The 24,677-nt window shown below is 46.0% G+C and overlaps 1 protein-coding gene across 1 annotated transcript in view; it reads left to right on the top strand.

Moving 5' to 3' along the window:
• The window catches only part of ALK (ALK receptor tyrosine kinase), a 685,531-nt gene that overhangs the window by 176,643 nt on the left and 484,211 nt on the right, over positions 1-24,677 (top strand). Inside the window, exon 2 of the mRNA XM_027621933.2 lies at positions 16,010-16,129. Within this exon, the coding sequence (XP_027477734.1) occupies positions 16,010-16,129 (120 nt within the window). The remainder of the gene's footprint in view (positions 1-16,009; positions 16,130-24,677) is intronic.

Below are 24,677 nucleotides of genomic sequence, written 5' to 3'. Positions count from 1 at the left end.
CTTCTGCTCACTTGTAGCTTCCTTCTTGCTCTTGCCAGCAGACTGCGTCACATTCCAGAGCCTTTCTCTGTTGGTCTTGTATCTGCTCCGCTTATACCCACTTGAGAGAGTAAGGATCTCAATGTCTTTTTCTTTGGGGCCCCCCTAATAATTAGCAACCTACAAACATGACTTCCTCAAGCCTTTTCACCTCAAGGGTGAGTTAAACCAATTGTGGATATAATTGCTACGTACCTTGGACGGGAAAACTGCACACATCTACAGACATGGGAAGTGGGGAAACCACGGATAAATCTTCTGGCTTTTTCCTCCCTGCTGCCCATTGCAGAGTCTGGAACCTGAGTATTCCCCCCCAGAGAACCCCAATGGACCTGGAAAGGTGACTTTTGTATCTGGTTGTATTCCTTCACTTTCATATTCTGACTGCAGCAACTTCTCAATAGTGGCAGATGAAATAGTCACAGTTTCCATGATTTGCAAGTGATTCCAAATTCTATGATATATAATAAATTGTCATTTTGCTGAGATAAGAATTTGAAAGTCTCACACTATTAGGCTGGGTGTGGTCCCCAGTCACTTAGTGAATGATTTGTTTTCTGCATATTGTGGCAATGCATTTTATGGAAGTAATAATACACTGCAGCAATATTCATGTATGTGAATATTCCAGAAGTCTCTGGATGTCCTGTACAAAAAATAAAAATAAAAAATAAAAGGGGAGAGGGAGAGGTTTATCCTGTGTGCAAGGCCCAGGGAAAAGATGTCTCTCCTTCCCACCCACTGCTGATCGTTGCTGAGCGTAAGGTATTAGCAGGGGATTGACTTCACCTTCCTACAACACCTTTTCCAGTCACTGACAGAACCTCTCTAGAAGTCAGGCTTACTCTTTATACACAGTTATAAGTGATATAAGTAGTATTATCGAGTTAGCTCGTGTTTCATTCACCTGCTCCAAATATTTCTAATGCTTAGTCCTGACTGCTTCTCTTGGGCGGGATTGACACAGGGCATGCACATTATCTTGACAAAAATGGAAATCTTTGGTTAGCATTTGGATATACTCAGAGAACTGAGGAGATATTTTCATTTTCTGTCCAGGGGTTCATGTTGTGTAGACACTGCACAAGTGTAAACTACTTGTATTGAGTATGACATTCACTCAGCAGGCTAGGAGGTTTAGTTTCTCATACACCTGGTACTGGCCGCCATCATGTCCTGGTGCTGCTCAAACTCCCCAGTGACAGCAAGACCTGGGAGGTTTGGTGGAGATAGACTATCACTTGCAGAAAAAGAGTCCATTATCTTGGAAGCCACTCCCGGAGTCATTGCCGAAAGCAATTTCTCAGGGTTTATGCTCAAACCTTAGAAGGTTCCTCCTGCCACTATGATTGAAGGGGCAAGGGATGGAGCCAAGCCGTCTTGGTCGGCAAATAGCATCAGTCATGATGAGCCCCTAATCCTGATGAGGCTCCTGATAAGGCTCTGGAATGATGACAGATGAGGCCACATACAGCGTTAACTCTGTCATTTGTAATCATTACTTTTTGGCTATTCAGTAACCATCCCATGAAATTATTTTCTGAATTTCCCAGAATAGAGAAAGGAACTGAGTTTACCTCCTATTTTTTTTTTTTTTTGAAGCATCTCAGCAGTTATAAATGCTTAAACAGAATTTTCTATGGCCCCATCAGATCCAACTTCAAGATCCTTATTCACTTGAATCACCTGCTTTGTGTGGTGATGACACAGTGTTGGACGCACCTGTTCTTTTCCTGACTGCCCGCAGAGTAAGCCCCAAGATTCCTCTGTGGCTAATAGCTCTGTTGCTGCTCTGAAATGTCCTGGGGAGAAGGTGCAGAGTGACGGCATTCTCTGTTGCTTCTCCCAACGTGACTTCTGGCTGCATCTCTCGGCCCAGAGCTTCCTTCCCCAGCAGTGCCATGGTCATGCATGTGCTGTCAATAGCCAACAGCTGTGCAGAGATACCAAACCGTTGAGCCCCCAGCATTCAGGGATGCTGAGTCAGAGGAGGAGAGGCCGATGCCCTTGGACCACTTGCCTCTAACTACTGGTCCCTCTTCTGTGTGCCCCAATGAGCCATATAAATATCATTTTCTCTGTGTGTCATGATGTGTAAAAAGGTTAGGAAGCATTTGATTTTCATTTTCCTCCTCTGTAAGGTGGCATTATTTTTTATTATCTTACAAGACCATTGTGAGGATCACTGGCTTGAATGTCAACGAAGGGGCTTTTAAGAGCTACCATACATTTGTTGAGTGCCACTGGCCACAGAGAGATAGGAGCTCATCTCCAGTTTGCCGTCATTGGCTGTCCCTTTGAGATTGGGATCGAAGTCCACTTTTTTTTTTAATTACACGTAGTTTTAAATCTTTCCCAAGCCATGTAATCAATGTACCACATCTATTACTTAGGTTCAACATGGACATCACACGTTTTCTACAGTCTGTGGTTCTTGTGACTTCTTTAAGGCGTCTGCCAGAGCAGAAGTGCCTCGCCCCTCTGCTCAGTGATGCTGAGGGTGCACAGCAGTGTACCTGCCTCCCCTGGTCTCTCTACATTCACCTCGCAGCTGCTCCCAACTCTGCCCAGGGCAAGCCCTCACTTTCCTGCTGACTCCCCTCCAAGCCTGTGTTGCCTTTGGCTGTAGGCCCGTGCTCTGGGCTGAGAGCCTCTTGAGTTTCCATGGTTTTAGCATTTGTGCTTCAAGGTGTTAGCCCCCTAATGTTGGCCCCCCCAGGTGGTTCCAGAGAATGACTTCTCTCAGCCCTGCAAACAGAGATCTCATGGGTGGAGAGAAAAATCTCTCCTGCCCTTCTCAACAGACCTTAAGCCAAAGGCTCTAAGTGTGAAAACCCAGTGCGTGAAAACCAAGTCCCAGAATAACATACCATAAAGTGTCAACACTGGTTTCTGGGTGCTGAGGTAGGAGCTAGGTTTCTTTTCTTCCTTAGAACTTCCTGACTTTTTCGGATTTTCTGTAGTGAAACTGAAAGTGTATTTTAAAATATATTTCTAATAGAGGCACTCAAGATGTGCTTCATGATGGCAAATAGCAGCTCCGACATTCCTTCACACTTGCTGGCTCCAAATTCCTGCCTGTGCTTTCCAAGCCAGGAGGTTCCGAGGGGGTGGGAGCCGAGAGGGAGAGAGAGTGGAGGCAGCCGCATGGGCCATTGAATTTCCTCTTTTCCGACATTTCTCTGGCAGCTAATTCCAGGGTGCTCATCTGTATGGTGGCGGCATGACTTTCATGTTTTCCCCAAGGTGTTTTATGGCCTTTTTACAGTGGTACTTTGAATAACTTTCTCTCAGTAACTTGCAAATGGTGAAAAATATCAGATGCTTTCCCTTCTCCCTCTGCACCCTTTCTTCTCTTTGTTTCTGCTCACTCCTCATTGTTAGTCTCTTCACTGGCTCTTCCCTCTCCTTCCTCCCTCCCCTTTTCCCTTTCTTCCTGCTGCCCCCGCTTCTCTCTTCACCTAATATTTCAAGCAAAATAAAATGTGGTGGTGAGAAAGAAAGGCTTCGGTTGTGTTGGCCTGGGCCCTGGCGGGGGTGGGGTGGGGGGAGGAAGCAAACACAGGTTTATCACCAGGAGCTAGAGGGCTGCAAGAGAGTGTTCCAGGCGCAGGGTCATCCCTTCGCTTTTCCAGAAAAAGGTCGGCCAAGAAGGTCACCTGGAACTGCCACAGAATGACTCTTCCCCACTGGCGGGACTACTCTGTCCTCTTGGTGATCCTTCTGCTTTTGCTCTGCCTATTGGCCAAGCTTCCTATAGGGATAAGGCCTGGAATCCAGACACCAGGGCCCAGCCCTTCCCTTTGGTATATGGCACTGTGCTTAGATTCTGTGCGTCTAATCCCCTAGGGTTTCCTCCTCAGCACGGCCTCCATCAGACTGCCACGCCTCTGATAAATTTCACCCTATGCATCCTTTCCCTGGTCCAGCCAAAGCCCCATCTATAGGAAAGGCATCAGGCCTGATGGTGGTCTCCATGGAAACAGTGCTGGCTGGGCTTCAGGTCATGGAGAGCCGGCTGCCCGGACTGAAAGCATAGGTTTCTAAGTGACCTTCCTGGTTGACCTGAAGGAAGCCTTGCCGTCAGTTAGGAAAATGCTGCAGATATCTGTGATCTCATCAGTCCCTCTTCTGTGTGTAACTCAATATCCATGTTCTCCAGGACAATCAACATCATCTCCAAGAGGTTCCGAATTAGACTGTGGCATTGCTGGTTGGTCCTTAGGGCAGCGGTCCTCAGTAACACCTCACCTCTTGTGGCAAATAAGGAGCAGATACTCTGGACTGAGACAGACTTGGGCTCGAACAGATCCCTTCCCACTCTGGCCTCCCTCCCCGTCCTACACCCTTTGACTGGCTAACTCTGCTCATCCACTTTAGGTCCCCAGCTCAAGCATCAGTTTCTTAGGCAATCCTTCCCTGCCTTAAGGCTGAAATCTAGCCTCTCTTTTACACATTCTCATAGGGCCATGTATCTCTCCTTCACAACACATGTCAATGTTGAGACATTACAAGGATTTGTGAAGTGGTCGGACTGCTGTCTGCTGCCCCACCACACTCTAAGCTCCTCAGCCTATAAGCTCTAAGAGGGGTAATGTCTAATTCTGCTCACTAATGCATCCTATCTGCCAAGGGCAGAGTTTGGCACATAGGAGATGCTCAATAAATATTCATTGAATGAATTAATCTTAGTTCCATTCTTTTTCAGTCCAGGACCTTGGGCAAGTTACTTAATTTCTGTGAGCATCAGGTCCCTCATTGTAAATGAGGATAATAATCCCCCATTCAGAAAATTGTAGGATTTATATGGGACAACGGTTGTAAAGCACCCAGTGTGGGGCTGGCATGTGTAATAGGTATACCCACGAAGTATTGGTTTTTTCCTTAGTTTCTTTTTCATCCCAGAGTACTGCACGGAACAGTAGTTTAAAGGTTTAAAGAGCAAAAGCATCTGTCCCCCTATTTCTTTCCCCTCCTTCTTTCTTTATTACCTTCTCTTGTGGTTGGGTGCAGCACAGAATGAAGGGTCAAAAGATCGATTCTTGATTTTTCACTAGTGAGATGACCCTGGGTAAACCATTGGCCTTTCCTGTGTTTCAGCTTCATCGTGTATGTGATGGGAAGACATAGACAAATAGTCTTTAGAGCCCTTCCCGACTCTCACCCTGGGTTTCTGCACAGGGGTCAAGGGTAACACTGACCATGGTTGTTCTCACTGCAAGATGAGTGGAAGCCAAAAAGAAGTGCAGCCATCAGAACAGGGAGAAGCAAATTAGGCTATTGGCCTATCTATTTTAATACAAGCTGAGTTTATTTTAGTAGTACAGGTGAAATATGTTTTAAAATGTGTCATCATGACAATGTCCCTTGGTAACAGCCCAAGGATTTCTAGTGTGTCTTTCTTCAAAAGAGCCTGAGGGCTTTGTATATACTGTCTCATTAATTCTCCGAGTGTCCCTAAAGTTGGATGGAAGAGCATGATGAGTTCTGTTTTATATGCAGAGAAACAAAGCTTCAGAAAGGTTAAGTAGCTTACCCAAGGTCACACAGTAACATCACTGCTCCCAGAAACCTGGGTCTCTATTTAGCACACCAGCTTGTTCAGGCATTCTGCTTCCATTCTCTGGAAATGGGTCCAGCCATGGGTGAGAGGTCTTTGTTCTGAGAAAAGGTATTTGAAGTACAGTTTCCTGGAGGATAGACTCTTTCCTGAAATGAGAGGGTGACAAGTAGATAAAGAGATTGAAAAGACTGGAAGTTAGTAGAAAGTGTTCTGCCCCTCTCCTTCCCCCACCCCAAGCATCCTCTCCCTGGACGAACCAAGGCCCATCTCAAGGGCCAAGCATCAGACCTGGGGGTGGTTGCCATGGTAACAATGCAGGTGCAGCTTGAGGCCCTGGACAGCTGGCTGCCCTGACTGAAGGTGTGTGTTTCTAGGTCACATTCCTGGCTGACCTGAAGGGAATCTGTCATCCTCAGGAGAATGCTGCAGGCATCTGCGATCTGATCAATCTTTCCACTGTGTTTAACTTGATGTCGCTGTTCTCCAGGGCAGTCAACATCATCTGCAGGAGGTCTGTGTTGGAGAGTAGCATTTCTGGTTAGTCCATATATCAGGGGTCCTCAGTCCTATGTTCAAACCTGATACTAGCTATGTGACCTTGCATAGGGAAGTTGTGTTTTCTGAGCCTGAATCTTCTCATCTGTAAAAAGGGGTAACTAACAGGACTGTTGTCAGGATGATGAGATGAATGACTCCAAAAGGCATCAGTGGGTCAAAAATCATGGTGATTGTGTAAGTAGTTAATATCCACTCTCCTGGGGGTGCCTACTTGGCTCAGTCGGTTAAGTGTCCGACTCTTGATTTCAGCTCAGGTCATGATCTCAGGGTTGTGAGGTCGAGCCCTGCGTTGGGCTCCACGCTCAGTGGAGTCTGTTTTTCTCCCTCTCCCTCTGCTCCTCCCTTCATGCTTTCTCTCTCTCTCTCTCAAATAAATAAATATAATTTTTTTAAATTAAAAAAAAATATACTCTCTCTTGTGCTGGATCTCACCTCTTCTTGTGAAAGGGGGCCATGCCCTCTCCAGAGGTTACCCGGGAAACTGTCCCTTCCCAGCTTGAAACATCAGGTCAAGAGAAGAGCCAGTTTGTCCTGGATAGTTTGTAGCTTCTTGTTCAACCCACCCAGGGACTACTGGGCCCACTGGTTGGTCTTTGTCCCTCCGGGCACCCCCTCATTCCAAAGGTCTCTCATTGATGGACTTGGTTTTCCAGGCTGCCTGGTCTTTGTGTCACTTGCAGTACATTAATTATTTAGTGCCTGGTAAAGCTCTCGGAGATCACAAGATGAAAGGCCTGGTGGCAGTTCAAAGTCTTCCTTTTGATTATTATTCTACTCAATGTATTTTGGGCGGAAGAAAATAGACTTGAGATCATAGTGCAGTAAATTTCATAAAGAGTAGAATACGAGCAAGCCACAGAAATGGACCTGGAACAGATAATCATGTTGCCCTGTCAGGCTGCGGGGGAGGTGTGTGTGTGTGCACGCGCATGCGCTCATGAACATGCGTGAGTAAAGAATCAGGCTACCTAGAGAATGATACCCTCTCTGCTGCCCTTGTGGATTGGTATAAATGCCAGTTGGTCTTCCTCTGTTCCTGAAAGCCAGTGAGTCCCCCCTGGATAGACAGGTGGGACAGGTGACTATAATTGGAACAGGCATTGCAGGACAAGAGAAGGCACTGTAGGGCTCACAGGCCAGTCATGAACGCTTGCTTGGGACACTGAGGTCATCTCTAGACAGGTCAAAATGTAGCAGCTTAGAACACAAATTCTGAAGGGGCAGCATCAGATGTCACAGTGCCTTCATTATTTGGCTTTGGCCGTGAATTAGGAGTCACTGGTGGCCTACATAAACATGGTATCCCAACTGATTGGGAGCTACTTGGGGACTGTGCCCCTGATTTGACCCTGATCTTGACCCTAGGAAGAATGTCCTACATGAGACCGAACAATAGCCCCTATGAGAAGTTTTCCCTAATTTCTTCAATCTCTGAGCTTGAGATCTGTGAGTGAAATTAACATATTATCCTCTGTTGTCACGAACAACCAAGGTAATTTGAGCAACATTTGTTAAAGGATCTAAATGCCACTATCCTGAATGGCAATAAGTCTGGTGGTCAATAAGGCAGGAGGGACCAGTTGAGTTTTTTCTTTTTTTAAGATTTTATTTATTTATTTGAGAGAGAGAAAGCATGCACGAGCCAGGGGGAGGGGCAGAGGAGAGGGAGAAGCAGGCTCCCCGCTGAGCAGGGAGCCCGATGTGGGGCTTGATCCCAGGACCCCGAATCATGACCTGAGCTGAAGGCAGATGCCTAACCAACTGAGCCTCCCAGGTGCCCTCAGTTGAGTTTTGTGTTGGTCCATTCTGAATCCCAGCTCAACTGCTTTGATGGGTCTCAAGCTCAGGGAAGATGGGGAACCTCAGAGAGGGAGGGATTTGGTTTCGACCTTTAAGGAAGGGCAGGGTTTAGGAAAGAAGTGGTTAAGGAAGGATATTCTAGACAGAGATCAGTTTAGGCAAAAGCTTGAAGACATGTGTCTTAGAGACCATAGAATGCGGAAGGATTGAGTGGGAAATACAGCCGAGAAAGTACATAGTAGCAGAAGCATGAGGGCTTCAACTTTACACATTTTAGCCATTTTTGCAGAAACCCCTTTGTGATGCCTTTTTGGTGTGGGTCTAGTATACCCTGCAGGTAATCCATCTCCTCAAGGGCAGGGAGCAGCCTCATAATTTCCTTTATATTCCCTCAGTATTCCTTAATGCCTGCTTTTCCCAACTGATAAAAGTGGTTCACCGCTGAATGCACTCAGCAGTTCTACATGAATCCTTTTGGGGTTGGGGAGAGACAAAACACGTGTGTTGAAACTATAGCTTTCAGTAGTACAAGAGACTATTATGGGAGATAATTTTTGCTTCAGGACCTGAGCTGCGAAGAAAGAGCGCAAAGCTTCCTGACAGAGTGGGGGTGGATCTTGGAGAAAGACAAGGTGGAATGGGGGCCGGCTGAGTCCCATTCACATCCCACCCCTGACACTAATAGCCCCTGTCTGAATGAGCCAGCTGGAAGGAAATGTGAAATCAAAGCATGGCGAATCAGCTATGTGTGAACTGGAGAGGACCTTCGTGAACAGCTGATTCAACCCCCTCATTCTCCAGCCTAGCGAAGGTGTGGGGGGGTCTGCATGTTAGGACAAAGGACACATCTGCACATCTCTCTCTGTCTTTTCTCTGAAAATCACATCTCTGTTGTTCAGACTAGATGAACTGCCTGTTACAACTCCACATCACCGCTGTCTCCAGTAGACATGCAAATTCACTGGGAGGGTTTCTTTGGCTGAGCAGGTGCGGGCCCAACCTGGTGAATACGGAATCCGCTCCCTCGGGCAGCCTGACGTGTGTGCCCAGCCTTGCTGTGTCTGCTCACTACCACCATTCAACGTTAGGACCACTATTTATTTGACCACATTAAGGTTTGCTTTGTGTGACACAAAATCATTGTAAAAGGATGCATTATTAAGTGTGTTTTCAAATAAGGGAAGAACACTGGCAGCCTGTCACTGATTGTTTTAGTGTCAGAAGGAAAATAAATAAGTAAAACGTGTACGAGGCAAGGCAGGAACGGTTCCAAGGAGTATTTAGAATAGAAGCATTTTTACATTTTATTGATGTAGTTTTGTAAAACATGCTTGCTAGTGAACCCAGGGCATTTATATAAATAACCATCACACACAAATAGCTCTTTATTATTTATACTGAGGTGAGTATGATGTATTTACTATATTATGTACATTGGCTTAGGAATAAATAGACACACAGCGAGACATGTAAAATAAAGACTGGAAATAAAGATATCGGCAGTTGACTGGATCTGGGGTAGTAGAGTTTGCGGACAGTTGGTAGAGCTAATAATTAACTGGTGAATAATACAGAAACAGCTCTTTGGGAACACTTTTAATTTCTGGACACTGTATCTGAGATCCCCGGACATAGAAAAGGAACCAAGACGCCCATTCATTTTGGATTCTGAAGCGGAGAGAGAGGAATAAAACTTCAAGAGTGGCATAAATTATATTTAAAGAGTAGATCATGCCCACCTTAGCTCATCTGGCCCTTACAAAACCCTGAGGGTTGGTAGAACATACATTATTCTTGGTCTTATCATTTTGGGAACATGGAGGTGCCACAGAGTATGTGATCAGCATGAAGTCCAGCAGCTAGTGAGCGCCAGAGTTAATACTTTTCTCAAGGGCTCTGGTTTCATGCATTTGACAAATATTTACTAAGCACTTACTATGTGCCAGGCATGGGGATGTGTCCGTGACTAGTGCAGGAGGCACACAGTAAACAAGTGGATGTAACTGTAAGAAATCCTAACCGCAGATCACGGGGATAGCGAGTGGTTTACAGGGACTGCTGTTTCCGGCAGGTTGATCAGGAAGATCTTTCTGAGGAGGTGACCTTTGGGCAGAGACCTGGGTGGAGAGAGGGAATGGCGATGTGCCTCTGGGAAGGAGGAGCTTTCCAGGCTGAGAGAACCACCCCTGCAAAGGCCCTGAGGTGGGGGTTTGCTGGGTGAGTTGAAGTTGGCAAGGTTGGCACTGGAGCTCCACAGGCAAGGGGAAACATGGCTGGAAATGAGGTCAGAGAGAGAACCAGGGCCCAGATCATCTGGGACCATCAAGGGCTAGGCCACGGCATAGGCCATGTGAAAGCCATTTCAGGTGTGAAGGGACCGTCTAAGCGCTCTGTGGAAAACACCCTGAGAGTGGATAATCGTAGAAGCAGGAGGCTGGTTGGGAGTTTGTACAGCAGTCATCAGGATGAGAGGAAATGGGAGAGAAATGGAAAGGGTAAAATTCAGGGAGAGCCAGCAAGATCTGTTGATGAATTGATGTGAAGGTGGGAAAAGAAAGAAGTCAAGGATTCCTCCTGGTTTTGCCCTAAGCAACTGGAAGAGGATTGTCATCACTTTCTGAAATGGGAACACCTGAGTTTAAGTGGAGGACAAGGGTTTAGTTTCGCACATGTTAAGTTTGAGATACCGATCAGGCAGTAAAATGGAGATTTCAGGCTGGCAGTTGGATATATATGTTGCTGTTTAGGGAAGTTGGGCCAGGAGCTGTAAATTTAGTAGCGTTAGTATATATGTTGTATTTAAAGGTATGAAACTGGATGAGATCACTTTGGGAGTGAGTTTAGATGGAGAAGAGAAAAGGCCCAAGCTCCCCGACTTTCAACAACTGTCAAATAATAAAACAATGATACCCAGGGCACCTGGGTGGCTCGGTTGGTTAAGCATCTGCCTTCGGCTCAGGTCATGATCCCAAGGCCCTGGGATCGAGTCCCGCATCAGGCTCCCTGCTAGGTGGGGAGCCTGCTTCTCCCTCTGCCTCTCTCTCTCTGACTTTCATGAATAAATAAATAAAATATTTAAAAAAAAATAAAACAATGATACCCCCATCCCCTGACCATCAGTGTTAAAAAAAAAAAATGCTGAGCATATTTACTTGTCATGCAAGGAAAATTCACTGAGTAGTTCTGTAAGGAAGAACAGAACTCCTTGGCTCTTCGCTCCTCTGGTGGTCACAGTTTTTAAAGCTTTAGGAACAGGGTTGTATGGTGGTCATGCAAGTCAGAATTAGAAATGAGCACTTGGGATAGGAGAGAATGAATTTATAAGTATGCAAGTGCTTGGCTAAAACAAATTCCTTGTTCATTGGCCAAGATTCTCCAGTGAGGTCCAGGAACGGTCTAGTGTCCTGAGGTCACTTGAAATTCATGGTCATTGATCACTGTCAGCTGGGTAAAACCACTGTAATGAAATTCTATATTCAGCATGAAATCTCCTGGACAGTTGCCGCTGGATAGTTGAGAGTGGTTGTGGGGCTTTTTTGGGGTTTTTGGGGGGAATTTTTTTGGTTTTGTTTCTTTGGTTTGGTGGGGGTTTTGTTTTGTTTTGTTTTGTTTATTTTTTTGTTTTCAGCCTGGAAAATGGGGAGGACCTGGCAAAAGACAGTAGAGAGGACCTGCCAGTGGAGCAGGAGGTGAGCACTGTGGCAGCCAAGAACCATGAGGTCACCAGGATGTGAGAAATCCAAGAAACAGGGAGAGGTCCGTGCGCTCACGTGCTGCTGAGAGGCACAGGAGGAGGACCAAGACTGTCCGTTGTCGCAGCAGCTTGGCCTGGGATAGTGAAGACAATATTGGTTTTATTAAGTTAAAGAGAAAAGGAGAAAGGAGAAAGTGGAGACCGGAGCATGGACACATCTTTTAAAAGACTGAGCTGTAGAGGAGAAAAGGACAGCGGGACCGTGGCTGAAGAAGAGTGTGGAGGTCAAGAAAGGTTTTCCTTTAAAGATGCCGTGTGTTGGCTACAGATGAGATTGACCTGGTAGAGGGGGACATTGTGGAGGACAGGAGAAAGGGGGGCTATTGCAGCAGCAGGGTCCCGGAGCAGAGACAAGAAGGGCGCCTGGGTGGGGGGAGGCTGTCACTGCCTCCGAGTACAGGCGCTCTGTTCCTTGTCATAGGAGGGAAGTGGTGATACAGGAACTGATACCAGAGTTGGTAGACTTGCTTCTCTTTTCTCAGTGGAATGAGAAACAAGGCAACTGGCTGAGAACGTGGCCAGAACGGGGGAATTAGAGGCTTGAGGGGTAAGTGGTGCTGGAGAGGGGGAGGGTGCACTGACCTCGTCAGTGAATGCAGGAGACTCCTGGGGAGAACTGAGGGTCCTCTTGAGGTGTGTTGTCAGGGATTCGAAGCCAGACTTGTCAGCACCATGGTGTGTGCCCCCTCCCCTGCGGCTCCCCTCCTCACCTACCACCACACTCAGCTGCTCAGGACACTGGGGAAGGAGGAAGGAGGCAGAGGGGTTGTGTTTGTCTGCAAGGGAGTTCCTACACTGATGGACCTGGCATCTGGGGTGGACAGAGGAGCCTCGAGAGGTTGGGGGTTCCACTCTGCCTGGACACCCTGCGGTGCCTAGAAAGGGCTCAGGATACCACCAGAAAAAGACAATCTTACCTGTAGCCAACCAATAATGCCCGCAGGCCAGAGTGCATTTCTGTGCTCTTCGCTCCTCTGGTGGTCTCGGCCATCACGGGCCAGCCTCCCTTGGGCACCTGGAGGCTTCCTGCTCCTGCTCTCCCCCTCTCCTTTCCTTCCCACCCCTCTTCCCAGGGTCCAGGATGCACTCTTCTAGAGCTAGTGGGTCTTATTTCACCCCTTCACCCCATACATATGTGCTGATGAGGACCATTTCTCTCTGGATCCTCATGTGTTCAGAAGGAAGCCCCCCGCCCCAAACGAAGCCATGCTCTTGCTTCAGTGGATTGCATCTCATGGCACCTGTACTTCTCTGTGCTGAAAGCCCCCCCTCACCACCGAGGGTGAGGACGGGGCCGAGAGAGGGCATAATGGAAATAGCCTCTTCCCTGCACTTGTGAGATGCAGAAGTACTTTCTTCTTTATATTTTAAATTTATGCATATTCTGTGAACTTTGGCTAGAACTCATATCTATCTCATCCTCCAGATTTTGGCAAAAACAACTTCATCTATGTGGGCTGTAGTTTTCTTGGTCTTTACTTTTTCGAGTGAGGAGGCCCATCCTTTTGGTTGCCCCCACATGCAGCAAATTACTACCTGTCTCCCTCTGGGAACCATGTAAGCCCAGCCTCCTGGCAAGAATTCTAGGAGTTCCTGTAAGGGCAGAGTCCATATTTCTGCATTTTCTGCACTATTCGTCTTTGGAGATGCCCAACAATTTATTGGCATTTTGGGACAGAAAATGCTTTAAGCTTATTTTAGGGATGACCCACAGTGATGCCCATGGCTCCTTGCTGGGCCATGACTCAGCCCTCAGAGCCCTTTCTTTTGAATGATTTCGGATATTTTTTACCCCTCAATATATAACCTGGCCCTTATCCAGATTTGAAGTCATCTGCCATTCTGTGCCCACGCACAGATTCGTAAACGCTTCCTGAAGTCAAGTGCCATCCATTTGGTGCTTCTCATTTAGGAAGAAGTTAGTACCATTCCCAAACTGTGTGGTGAAGAAACATGAGCTCACTTGGAAGCAGGGAAATATTGCCTAGGCTTGATCTTCCTCCCGCTTCAAAACTACTTAAAATTTGAGCTATGTTGATGACTCAGACGTAGAAAGGCAGATTGTTATCCGCACGGAGGTCATTGCAGGGATTTGGCTGTCCTGAGCTCAGAGAGCCCTCACACTGTTGCCCTGTTCTGGAGCGTGCTCAGTGGTGACCCCTGGCCTTAGCCATGCCCCCGTGAGGGCCCGGAGCCCAGTAGAGGGCTGCAGGACCCCTGCACTGGTTTGTGGGGGTCCAGAAGGGTGGAGGGAGGAGCATGGGCTGTAGCATCAGGCTAACCTGGTCTGTTGACTCTGGTCTCCTGCCTACTGGCCATGTGGCCACAGTCCAGGAGTCTAACTTCCCTCAGCCTTGATTTCCCTGGCTGCAAAATGAGGACCAATAATGGTACCATTCACAAGATTGTTATGGGAAGTGAATATAGTCAGTCGTTTAAAGTGTTTGTCATAGTGCCTGGTCCATATGTGTTCGATTCATATTATTGCTTTTTTTAAAGTCTAATAAACCCAAGTCCTGCCCCCAAGTAGACCTGTGTGGTTTTGGGCCTGATGTCTCTCAGCCCCATTGTCCATCTACAATACAGAGCTGACATGAGGGTGACATGAGACAGCTTCTCTCTGAAACTTATCAGCAGAGCTCCTGACCCCTTTCAGCCCATGTCCCCTGAGCCATATGTAGAAAATGTTACCAGAAAGATGGATCTGGGCACCAACCAATTCAATTTTGATTTCTTTAGATCAGATGGAGGAGAAGAGTCAAAAACCCCTTCTAGGTACTCAGGAGCCAGCACTTCCAACTCAAATCTTTGGAAGGCAGAGATAAGGATGTCTCCTTCAGGATGGTGACGGTAGAATGCCTATCCTGTTCTAGCAGCAGGGGTTGCGTGATCCCAAGTAAGGCACCAGCAGACAAAACAGCGGAGGGGCCTAGAGACACAAGGCTGCCAGGGTCACCCAGCAGCTATTTCCCCAAAGCATGTGAAGAGGGACTGAGACTAATGAGGGGTCGGAGGCAGGAGAATAGGGCTGCTGGGGGAGGGGATCTGGAAGAAACTACAAAGCAGACAGGCAGGAAAAAGGCTTCTGCTGCTTCCTGTTCTCTCTCTTCTTCCTATTCATTCTCTTCACCGAGTCCCTCCAGGTGGCTTAAGAGTTATGTTTGAGTAGCAAACCAGCCCGCCCATGGTGGAGCGTGGCCTTTTGATACTAGGCAGACCGGGGTTCAGCTCCTGATTCCATCATTTGCTCTTCTGAGCCTCAGTTGTTGCATCTGTAAAATGGGGTAGTAATGCTTATCTCAGAGAGTCAGTGTGCATATCATGTGGGATTATGTGGGTTAAGAGCCCAGCATAAGGGCCTGGCCCATGGAAGCTGCAGAAGAAATGCTCGTCCCATTCCTTCCCTTTTCCCCACACTCAGTCTTGCCACACATCTGTCTACGAAACAGGGCTGATGCTCAGCTTTAACAGAAAAGCTGTTCCTTCTTTAACAGGAGAAGCTTTGCCTGCCCCATAAAACATTAGCAAACAGTGATTGAGTTGGGGATTTTCTGGGAAGAACTGCATAAGAGCATGTAACCTGTGTTCGTTTGATTTGTAGATATATTGTAATTACTTTTCACCACACAAAACCCACTTGAGGTACTGTTAAGGAAAGGAATAATGCTACACTTGCTCCTTTTCTCTCAACCCTTCTTTCTGTCATGCAAATCAGAGCGTTAATCCTTTGTGGCTTCCTGGACTGCTTGCTGGCTGTGGGAAAACCCATCACCTAGCTGTTTTTGTCCCTGAAAATCACATAATTGTCAAAATCTCATAACTTCTGAGTGCAGTTTCAAACCCTCTCATTGATAAGGCAATAATAACCCAAGCAAACAACCTTAGAGGAAGCAACAAGTCTGAACATAAAGTGGAGTGGAGGCATTAACTGGACAAGATGAACTGGAGTTCTCTATAAAGTTGTACAAATTCTTATAGGCAGAATAGACTTTGAATAGAGCTATTAGACCAAGCCATTAAGTAGCCTGGCTTCTAATTCGTCTCCCAGAGATGTTTGGCAGGGGTGTTGGTCACAAGATTCCGACTTCTTAGATTTGGCGGCCTTGGTAGAAAGTGTGCACTGAGGTGCTGAGGTCAATTCAATCTACTAGTAGCTCAGTCCGCCTCCCCCCCACCATTGTCCGGTGGATGATGTGAAAACCCCTTACACGCTTTCCTCCATAAGCCATATGAGTGACAGCTAGAAGACACTCCTCAAGCACACGGGTCAGTGTTCTCTCTGTTTTTATGTCCAGGTCACAGCTCCTTGGAGTCACCAACAAGCCTGCCTTCTCCTCCTCCTGATGCTTTTGCATGGAATCTGACGTGGATAATGAAAGATTCCTTCCCTTTCCTGTCTCATCGAAGTCGATATGGTAAGTGTATCTTTCATAGTTATTGGTGATGTATAATCACCGTCTCATAATTAAGGGGGTTGTGAGTTTTGGTGTCCTCTGTCTTCCATTGGTGCACATTCGAGCCAGGCCTGGCCTCTCCAGACCCACAGTTGCTTTCTTTATCATAGAGGAAGCTGACAACTTTGTTGCTGCTATATCCCAACCCCCAGCCTTTATGGTGTATAGTGTTCCTGACACCCCTGACCAATCATTACATGCCATACTTATTTGTGTTTTGACTGTGGTTTCTAGATATAGGGTTCTAACTCATGTGTGTTTCTAATGACGGTGATCCCTTGAGAAAGGATTGTTGTTCTGAAGGTCACAGGTCTTCCAGTGACTCCGTTACATTTGGGTAGCTCTTTAAGGATACTTGGACATGTTCTTAGAGATTAGTTCAGCTCATGTGCTTCTGCAACCACCTCAGAAGTAAGGAGGCCAGGTCTCATTCCATTTTCACAGATGTAGAAACTGAGCTTAACAAGATGGCACAGAGTGGATTCTCTAACTACAAAACCAGAATTCTTCCCTTACGTTCACTTGCTCCCACGGGACCACCTACTCAGCCTGCTACATCTTGGTCTAGGAGCCATTAGGAGGCCATATTTATATGGTGTAGGATTCCTCATTCTCTGTGCTAACAGCTAACATTCTATCAACTCATAGAAGCTGGGCGTCTGCAGAGGAAAGAGCAGGTTTGGAAAAGAGCTGATGTATTTTCAGGTGGGCATTTTTTTTTTTTTTTTTGTCTTGAACTTCTCTAGAGTGAACCCCAGGAGGGCAGGCACTCAGCTGTTTGCTCCCCATTTTATCATATCACTTAGAAGACACTCATAAAGGCTTGTGCATGATGAGTGAATACAAAAGGCTTCCGGGGATGGAACTTACTCATGAGGTCTGATTCAATTAAGTATTTATGAACCTGGTAGACCACTAAGTTCTAGATTCCCTTCTGGGCATATTTACCTATTCCTGATACTCAGTCTCTGCCATTGGACCTGAGCTTTTAAAAAATGAACCTAACAGAGATCTTCCACTCACCGCTATCCCTCATGCATAAATGCAGCTAGTCTTGGTTCATATTAACTGTACCTTTCATATCAAACTTAAAAAAAAATAAATGCATCCAAAGCCCTAGGGCAGTATAGGATTACACTCTGCTGGGATGTTTCCTGCTGCTTCTAAGACTCCCTAGTGGGAGAGGAAGATCGGTAGTTGTCAGAAGATTCCAGATAAGAATTACTTCTTGATTTTATTTAAGCCAGACATTGAGTGTCATTTTGTGATAAGGGCAAGTGTCTATAAATAATTGAAATCCGGTCCTTTGTATCATTATTGCTTTGTAACCAGATTTGTGATACAACCGGTCTTTGGGTAACATTTTGAATTCGCTCTCAAAGTCATTCAGTATCTCCACAGGATGACAACTTTTATACAATGTCCAAAAAAAGGCAGGTCTACCTCCTGCATGACACAGAGAGCATTGCATTTATCCTCTGTAGAACATCCAGAAAGAGGTTGAAGGTTGAAAGGAGAAAGCCACAGGAGTTTGTTAAGCAAGTTTGTTTCGCAGCTGCCTTCCGCTGCTTGGCCCTGTTACTCCTACTTGCTCTTGCTGGGCCTCACCCTCCTTATCTATAAAATGAGGCAGAGTGGCATGCTGCCTTGGGGCAAAAGTATAGATCAGGAGTATTCCCAGGATCCTTTTCAGACTCTCCTTGTGGCCTAGAATCCTCACGAATTGCCTTCTAGGCAGAGGAGAGGACCCAAACCATTGGCCAGAATTTGCCCAAATGCTGGATGAAGATGCCAAAGGCAGTACTATTATTGCTGTTGATTCATAGGGTGGGAAGAACTGATTCTGGGTTGGTGGCTCCTTGACTGAGTGCAGGGGTCATTTCAGAGCCTTTTATCTGACTGTATTTGATTCAGCTGAGACCCACCTGCCTCCACCATCACCTCCATGTGCCTGGTCCAGTGCCGGGTAGCAGAGGGGATACAAATACATACGTAGATAAGATTTACTCCTGCTCTCTCAGGGCTCAGAGGCCAGGGAAATAGTTCCGTAGGCAGCTAGCTAGGCACCGCCACAGTGAATGCCTCTGGGGGCTAATCCTGGAGCACAGAGCGCACTGAAGGCCAAGACTCCTGTTCCCTTAAGGGTGTTTGTGGGGGCTCAGCCCACATGTCTCTATGAACCAGAGAGGCCAGCAGCCTCCCTGGTGATAAATCCACACCTTTCAACTGCCGTGAAAGACATTTTAAGAAATGTTAACAACTTCATTAATTTTAAGACCTCAAACTTGGGCAGAGAAATTTGACTGGAAAATTGCTGCCTGAAGGGCTAGTTCTTCAGACAGTGAGAAGTAACCAAGTCTCAGCAAGTTGATGTGGGTGTTTGTGTGATGGAGCCCGGCGCCGGCGTTCTGGGGAGGAGGTGGGAGGGGGTGTCCGGGAGGGGGGACACAGGAGGGGGCAAGGGAGGGGGGCGGCAACACCCTGCCCACAGGCATTGTGAGGAGCAGCGGCCGGCAGGCCCTCTCAGGCAGGCTGCCCAGTCCTGAATTGAGTGTGGCTTTCTTTTCACCAGTGTTTTATGAGAAGGGACGAGGTGGAGAGAGGCTAACAAGATTTACTCACCCCCAGCCTGTAATTATCTGCTTGAGGAAAAAGTTTGACCTACCTTTTTTGAAGTCTTCCCATATTTCTTCTAATTTACGTTGGGCCCTTTTATGTTGTGTAAAATATATTCTCTTCAGTGGCATTTGGTATCAGATTTCAGCTCTTTCTCGCTTGTCTTGAAGGACGGCAGCCCGCTAATTTCGTCATTGCCAAGCGGAGAGCTACACATTCCTGCTCCGAGGCTTTGAAGGAGGTGGGGGCATCTACAGAAATACTTTTTTCCCCTCCTTTTATCATCAGCCTGATGCCTTAAGACTTATTTATAGGCTTGGCCAGAGTACTGGGCTCTCACTACCCACCCAGATAAAAATCTGTTCCATCCGGTCCCTCCAGGGGCTAAGAGACTGAAGCCACTGGGGGCTGTGATCACCTTCAGTTCTAGAGCTACAGAAGCAGATGGCATCCCGCCCACTTTAACTCATGCTTGTCCACTCTGGGTGTGGGAAGAATCAGGTCAACATGTGAAATGTAATATAACCAAAGGTTCTGCCCCAGATGGGGAGGAGAAAGAGAGTTCTTATTTATGAAAAACAAAAGCATTGATACTTGGCAAAACTCTTTTACATTTCTTTCTCACTTAAGCCTGTTAGGAAATTATTTTATATCCCATGTCTATAGGAGTGTAAATTGAGGGCCAAAGAAGTTTATTAACATGCTCCCATTATGGAGCAGAACGGCAGTTAGACAAAATTGAACCCAGACCGTCTGACTCCAAGTTAGAGTGCTCTTCCTACTACAACACAAAGTTAATTCAAAGATGAAGTCTTCCCTCCATGGAGAGGGCTCTCATTTCCTGGACAACCTGGTGTTTGGACTGAATGACCAGTCTGATACCCAAGATCTAGGCAGCTGTAGAACTGAGACTTGATGTCCCCAAATTGAGGCTCTCTCAGGCAGGCCATCTAATTCATCTCTTCCCACATGTGGGCACTGTAGGCAGTCTAGACTATGGCACCTGTTATGGGTTGAATTGTGCCCCCCCAAAAGATAGATTGAAGTCCTAACCCCTAATACCTGTGAATGTGACCTTATTTGGAAATAGGGTTTTTGTAGATACAATCAACTTGGGTCCATACTGCATTAGAGGAGGCCTTAATCTAATATAACTGGGGCCTTACAAGAAGAGAAAACAGAGACATAGACACAGACACACAGGATGGACACCATGTAATGATGGAGGAAGAGATTAGAGTCATGTATCTACAAGCCAAGGAATGCCAAGGATTGCCAGCAACCACCAAAAGCTGGGAGAAAAGCATGGGACAGATCCCCCTTAACGCTGTCGGAGAGCATAGCCCAGACAGTGCCTTGATTTTGGGCTCCTGGCCTCCAGAACTGTGAGGGAATAAATGACTGTTACTTCAAGCCGCCCTGTTTTCAGTACTTTGTTATGACAGCCCTAATAAGGTCATACAGTCCTTCGTCCCTCCAGCCCTGCTATGTCTACAACATGGACTCCTGGCAAAGAAAGATTCCTCCTAACACCCAACATCAGGGCACAAAAAGCCATTGTTGGACTTTAAATAAAAGTTCTATTAAAACTTTGTCTGCTTTTCAAGCCCATAGAGACCCATCCAATTTAAGGACTGGTGCTCTTGGAAAGAAAGAAAAATTAGACTTTTTAATTACTTTCTGTGCTGCCACTACCACCATCACCGGTGCTGTTAATGTATCAATTTCTTTGATTGGAAACACTGGGTAAATTAAACATTATCTCTCTCTCAAGAAAAAAAAAATCAACCTACCACAGAATCAAAAATGGAAAACAAAAAGGCCCACAAGCCCCTTATGGGATTTGCTTCATAGCTCTGGCAGGAAGTCAGTTTGATCACATTTCTGAAATTCCGTATTTAATGTAGCTGGACGTGATCAGCTGTTCCGCCCTCAAGGGCCTGTTGTCAGTGAAAAGCAGTTCCCAGTTCCCTCATGGACCACTGCCATGGTTGAAAGCTTTCTTAACAATTCCTCTGCCCTGACAGGCCAGGCCTCTTTGTGTTCTCTTTCCACCCTGCTCCACTGAACTGGGAAGTCAAGTTCTTTCCTAGCCCATACTCTTGTATTTTAATCTACAACATGGTGAGCACAAGGCCTGTGGTTGCATTCACCAGCAAGACTGAGTCCCAAGGCTGGCGGTCATACTCCACCAAGAGCAGGGTACGCCTGTCACCCTGAGGACTGCTGACCTGCTAGGGGCCAGGGAACGCAGTCCATGAAACTTACATAAAAGGCAGATGGCTTAGGTGTTTCCAGAAAAGATTTGTTTAAAATGTTTCCACTTGGTTATATCCCTTATCTTTAAAATGAAGACACATAGGTCCACTCAATAAATACCAACAACTTCTCTCTCCATTAGTGGCAGATTGAATAAAGCAGAAAGGAAACAGGCAGATTAAAAGATAAGAGAGTGACTGACCAACTGACACAAAGGCAAGAAAAGCAAGTCAAAAGAGAACCATTAAAACAATTGTCACAGGGACACCTGGGTGGCTCAGTCCATTCAGCGTCCAACTCTTGATTTGGGCTCAGGTCATAATGTCAGGGTCATGAGATCTAGCCCCATGCAGAGCTCAACGTGGAGCTCAGCACAGAGCCTGCTTAAGATTCTCTCTCCCTCTCTCTCTCCCCTTCTGTCCCTTACCCCCTCCCTCTTTCTCTCTCAAAAAAACCTAAATAAATAAATAAATAAATAAATAAATAAATAAATAAATAAATAAAACAGTTGTCACAGACATGGGGAAAGGCACTGACAAAAGGAAAAGAAAGACAGATGAGGGAATGGAGACAGAGACACACAGAGATAAAGACAGACAGACAAATGTGGAAAGGATCACTCAGGCCTGTCTGGTCTCCTGTTCCCATATTTTTTCTCCTGCTAACATGGTCTCAGCAGTTCTACCTTGGCAGGTGGTTCCCTGACGCCCGGTCTAATCTTGACCTCCCCACTGAGGGTTGTTTCTGTATCCCTGCCTGCCTGCATCATTTCCCCCTTAGTGTGTCTCTGACACCACAGAGAATGGAAGAATGGGTATAAATATTCTTTGAATACCAACTGTATGTCTAGTTCTTCTCTAGGCATAGCAGTGATAAAGACAAATAGGGCACACACACCCCCTTCCCTTAAGAACTCTCAAGGAAGAGGCAGGCATGCCTGCTGTATGACAGGTGCAGAAACAGAGGCATGTTCAAAGCTCCCTGAAACATAGGGAAGGATGGCCAGTTCTGTGGAGGACTTAGGAAGTTAGGTGTTCTGAAAATGGGGACAGCTCAGTTGGGCCTCGGGACCCCGAGACCAATGAGAAGGGCATTCCAGGCAGAGGGAAGGAATGTGCAAAGGCATGTTCAGGACCAGGTCAAACTCAGTGACACAGGATGTGGAGGACCTGGGAGGAAGCGGCAGGGATGAGCCCAGAGAAACAGTTACTTCCGGTTGTACTCAGGATTTAGACATGATCCTGCATGTGAAGCATAGGTCAGAAAAGGCATGGCAGGACGGGAATCTGGGAGAGATTCAGGCTATAAGGTGAGCATGACTTGGTTGTCCATCCAGGAGAGTCCAGCTTGAGTAATTGAGTAGATGAACATTGTGTTAACTGAAATAAGGAGGAGGAGAAACTGTTGGCAAGGAGAGATGGTGACCAAGACATCTAGGGGGGGGGGGAAGATGGGGAGAGCTATGCTGAGCAAGTTATACATGAATGTTGTCAGGACATCCAGGTGAAGGTGACAGGTAGAGAGTCGGAAATCTAGGTCTTGGATATGAGTCATAAGCATAGAGGCTGTGGTTGAGGCTGGTGATTGGAGGATGAAGATCCCTGATATTTCATGTAAGAGGAAGAGAAGCATGACACACAGAAATGGAGAAATAAGAAATATGGGAGGAGAAACAGAAGGTGGAATTGTCAAAGAAGCCAAGGTGGTGAAGAATTTTAGATAGAGAAATAATCAACAGTGTTGAAGCCACTGAGAGATAAAGTGGAACAAGGACTTTAAGAGGCTTTTCTCACGCTTACGTAAATTCTCCTTATGTTTTACGTTCTTCCTCTCCCCTGTTTCCTGCTTTCTCATTCCATTCTGTCCCCAACTGCTTTGTTTTGCCTTCCCTTGAACCTGTCTCCCTAGAGCTGACCTGCTCCAGCTTGTAAGGCCCAGCTCAGTCCCTGCCTCCACATTGGAGCTTTCACTGATACCCAGACTATACTGATGTCTCCTTCTCCTTGGAATTTTTTTTAAGGAAAAATGGATGGAATGTTTTTTATAACATTGGGTTGGTATAATCCCCCACTTGATATCTGAGAAGATTCTGACTTGTACAGGAAATGGTTATTTCTTGAATATCCCAAATTCTCTAAGAAACTCCACCGGACGATGTCCATCATCACAAAACCTGGAACTTCCCTGATTTTCTTTCCAACCAAGTAAATTTCCTAGGTTGTATTTCATCCCTTTTTATAGCCCAGGTGTAAACTAGGTCAGCTGATAAAGCAATCATGGATGAGTCTAATTTACCCAACTGGAGATGAGTAAGAAGGAGACAAACCATAAGAGACTCATAAGCATAGGAAACGAACTGAGGGTTGCTGGAGGGGAGTTGGGTGGGGGGATGGGGTAACTGGGTGATGGGCATTAAGGAGGGCATGTGAGGTAATGAGCACTAGGTGTTATGTACAACTGATGAATCACTGAACTGTACCTCTGAAACTAATAATACACTGTATGTTAATTAAATTTAAATAAAATACAATTTTTAGAAAAATGTACAAAAAGATGATAAGTCACTTTTATCTATTATCCATATATCTATCGATCTATCAGTTGATCAGTCTATTATATATTTACTCATCCAGTGAGTATCTACAATTTGCCAAGCTCTTTGCCCCTGCTCCTCGTAGAGATTCTACCCTAGTTCACTTTTTTCATAGTTCTAGGATAGTCCCAAACATCCATCTGAAAGGTGCTTCTTAAATGCTTGTTGCATGATTGTTTTGTATATGCGTACAGTATCCCTGGGTCTGATGATCTGTCAAACCTAATAGGAAGATTTGCTTGGGAAATAAGACTTCTCAGTTTTAGCAAAGACATAGTATGTCTATTAGATTAGTAGAGCTTCTTTTTGGAAACCATATAGTAAGCATTCCCTCCCAGCAGCTGGTGACCACATTAACCCCAAATTAGAAAAGCCTCCAAGGTTGCAGACCTCACTCTGTCCTCATTTTCTCACCAAGGAAAGTTGTATAATGTCTTTCTGCAGTACTTTATATTTCTGATGTCACACATTTTAGTGCAGCTTATCTTAGTTATTTGCAGCCCTGAATCATCATGAGTCTGAGACTATAAGCTCTCAGAGGTCAAGGAATCCACATTTTGTTCCCTTTTGCATTTCCAGTGATTAAGCCAGTGTTTTGTACTCAGTTGAGTTCTTGATAAATATACACTAGATGAAATAGCAGGATTTGTCTAACAGACCAGGGGCAAACTAGGAGTTTACTCAGGTCTCTCAGTTCCCAACCCAGAGCCCCTGAGGATCTCTGTTTTAGTAAAGGGTAGGGATGTTCTCACCAGCCCTCTTATTCCTAAAGTCATAGTAATTGGTTTCAGGAAAGACAGAGGGCTAAGGGGAAAGCAGTGTCTGGTTTGGACATACTTTGGTTTAGAATTAAAAGCTGTGACATTAACTACTTTGGGCAGGCTTATTTTTTCTCTACTCAATCTAAAAAAGCATATTCAGCAGATGTGAGTGAGCTGAGGAAATTTTTGTTTTGACAGCTTTGGGACATCTGAGATACTGTATACAGAGCGTTCTAACCAGCCCAGAAAGCCGTGTGTCCAAAACATATGCAGGAAAATG

This window comes from Zalophus californianus, chromosome 8 (genome assembly GCF_009762305.2).
Source record: "Zalophus californianus isolate mZalCal1 chromosome 8, mZalCal1.pri.v2, whole genome shotgun sequence".
In the NCBI taxonomy this organism is placed as follows: Eukaryota; Metazoa; Chordata; class Mammalia; order Carnivora; family Otariidae; genus Zalophus; species Zalophus californianus.
Note: the sequence above shows the minus strand (reverse complement) of the source record. Positions and strands in the feature narration are given on the sequence as shown.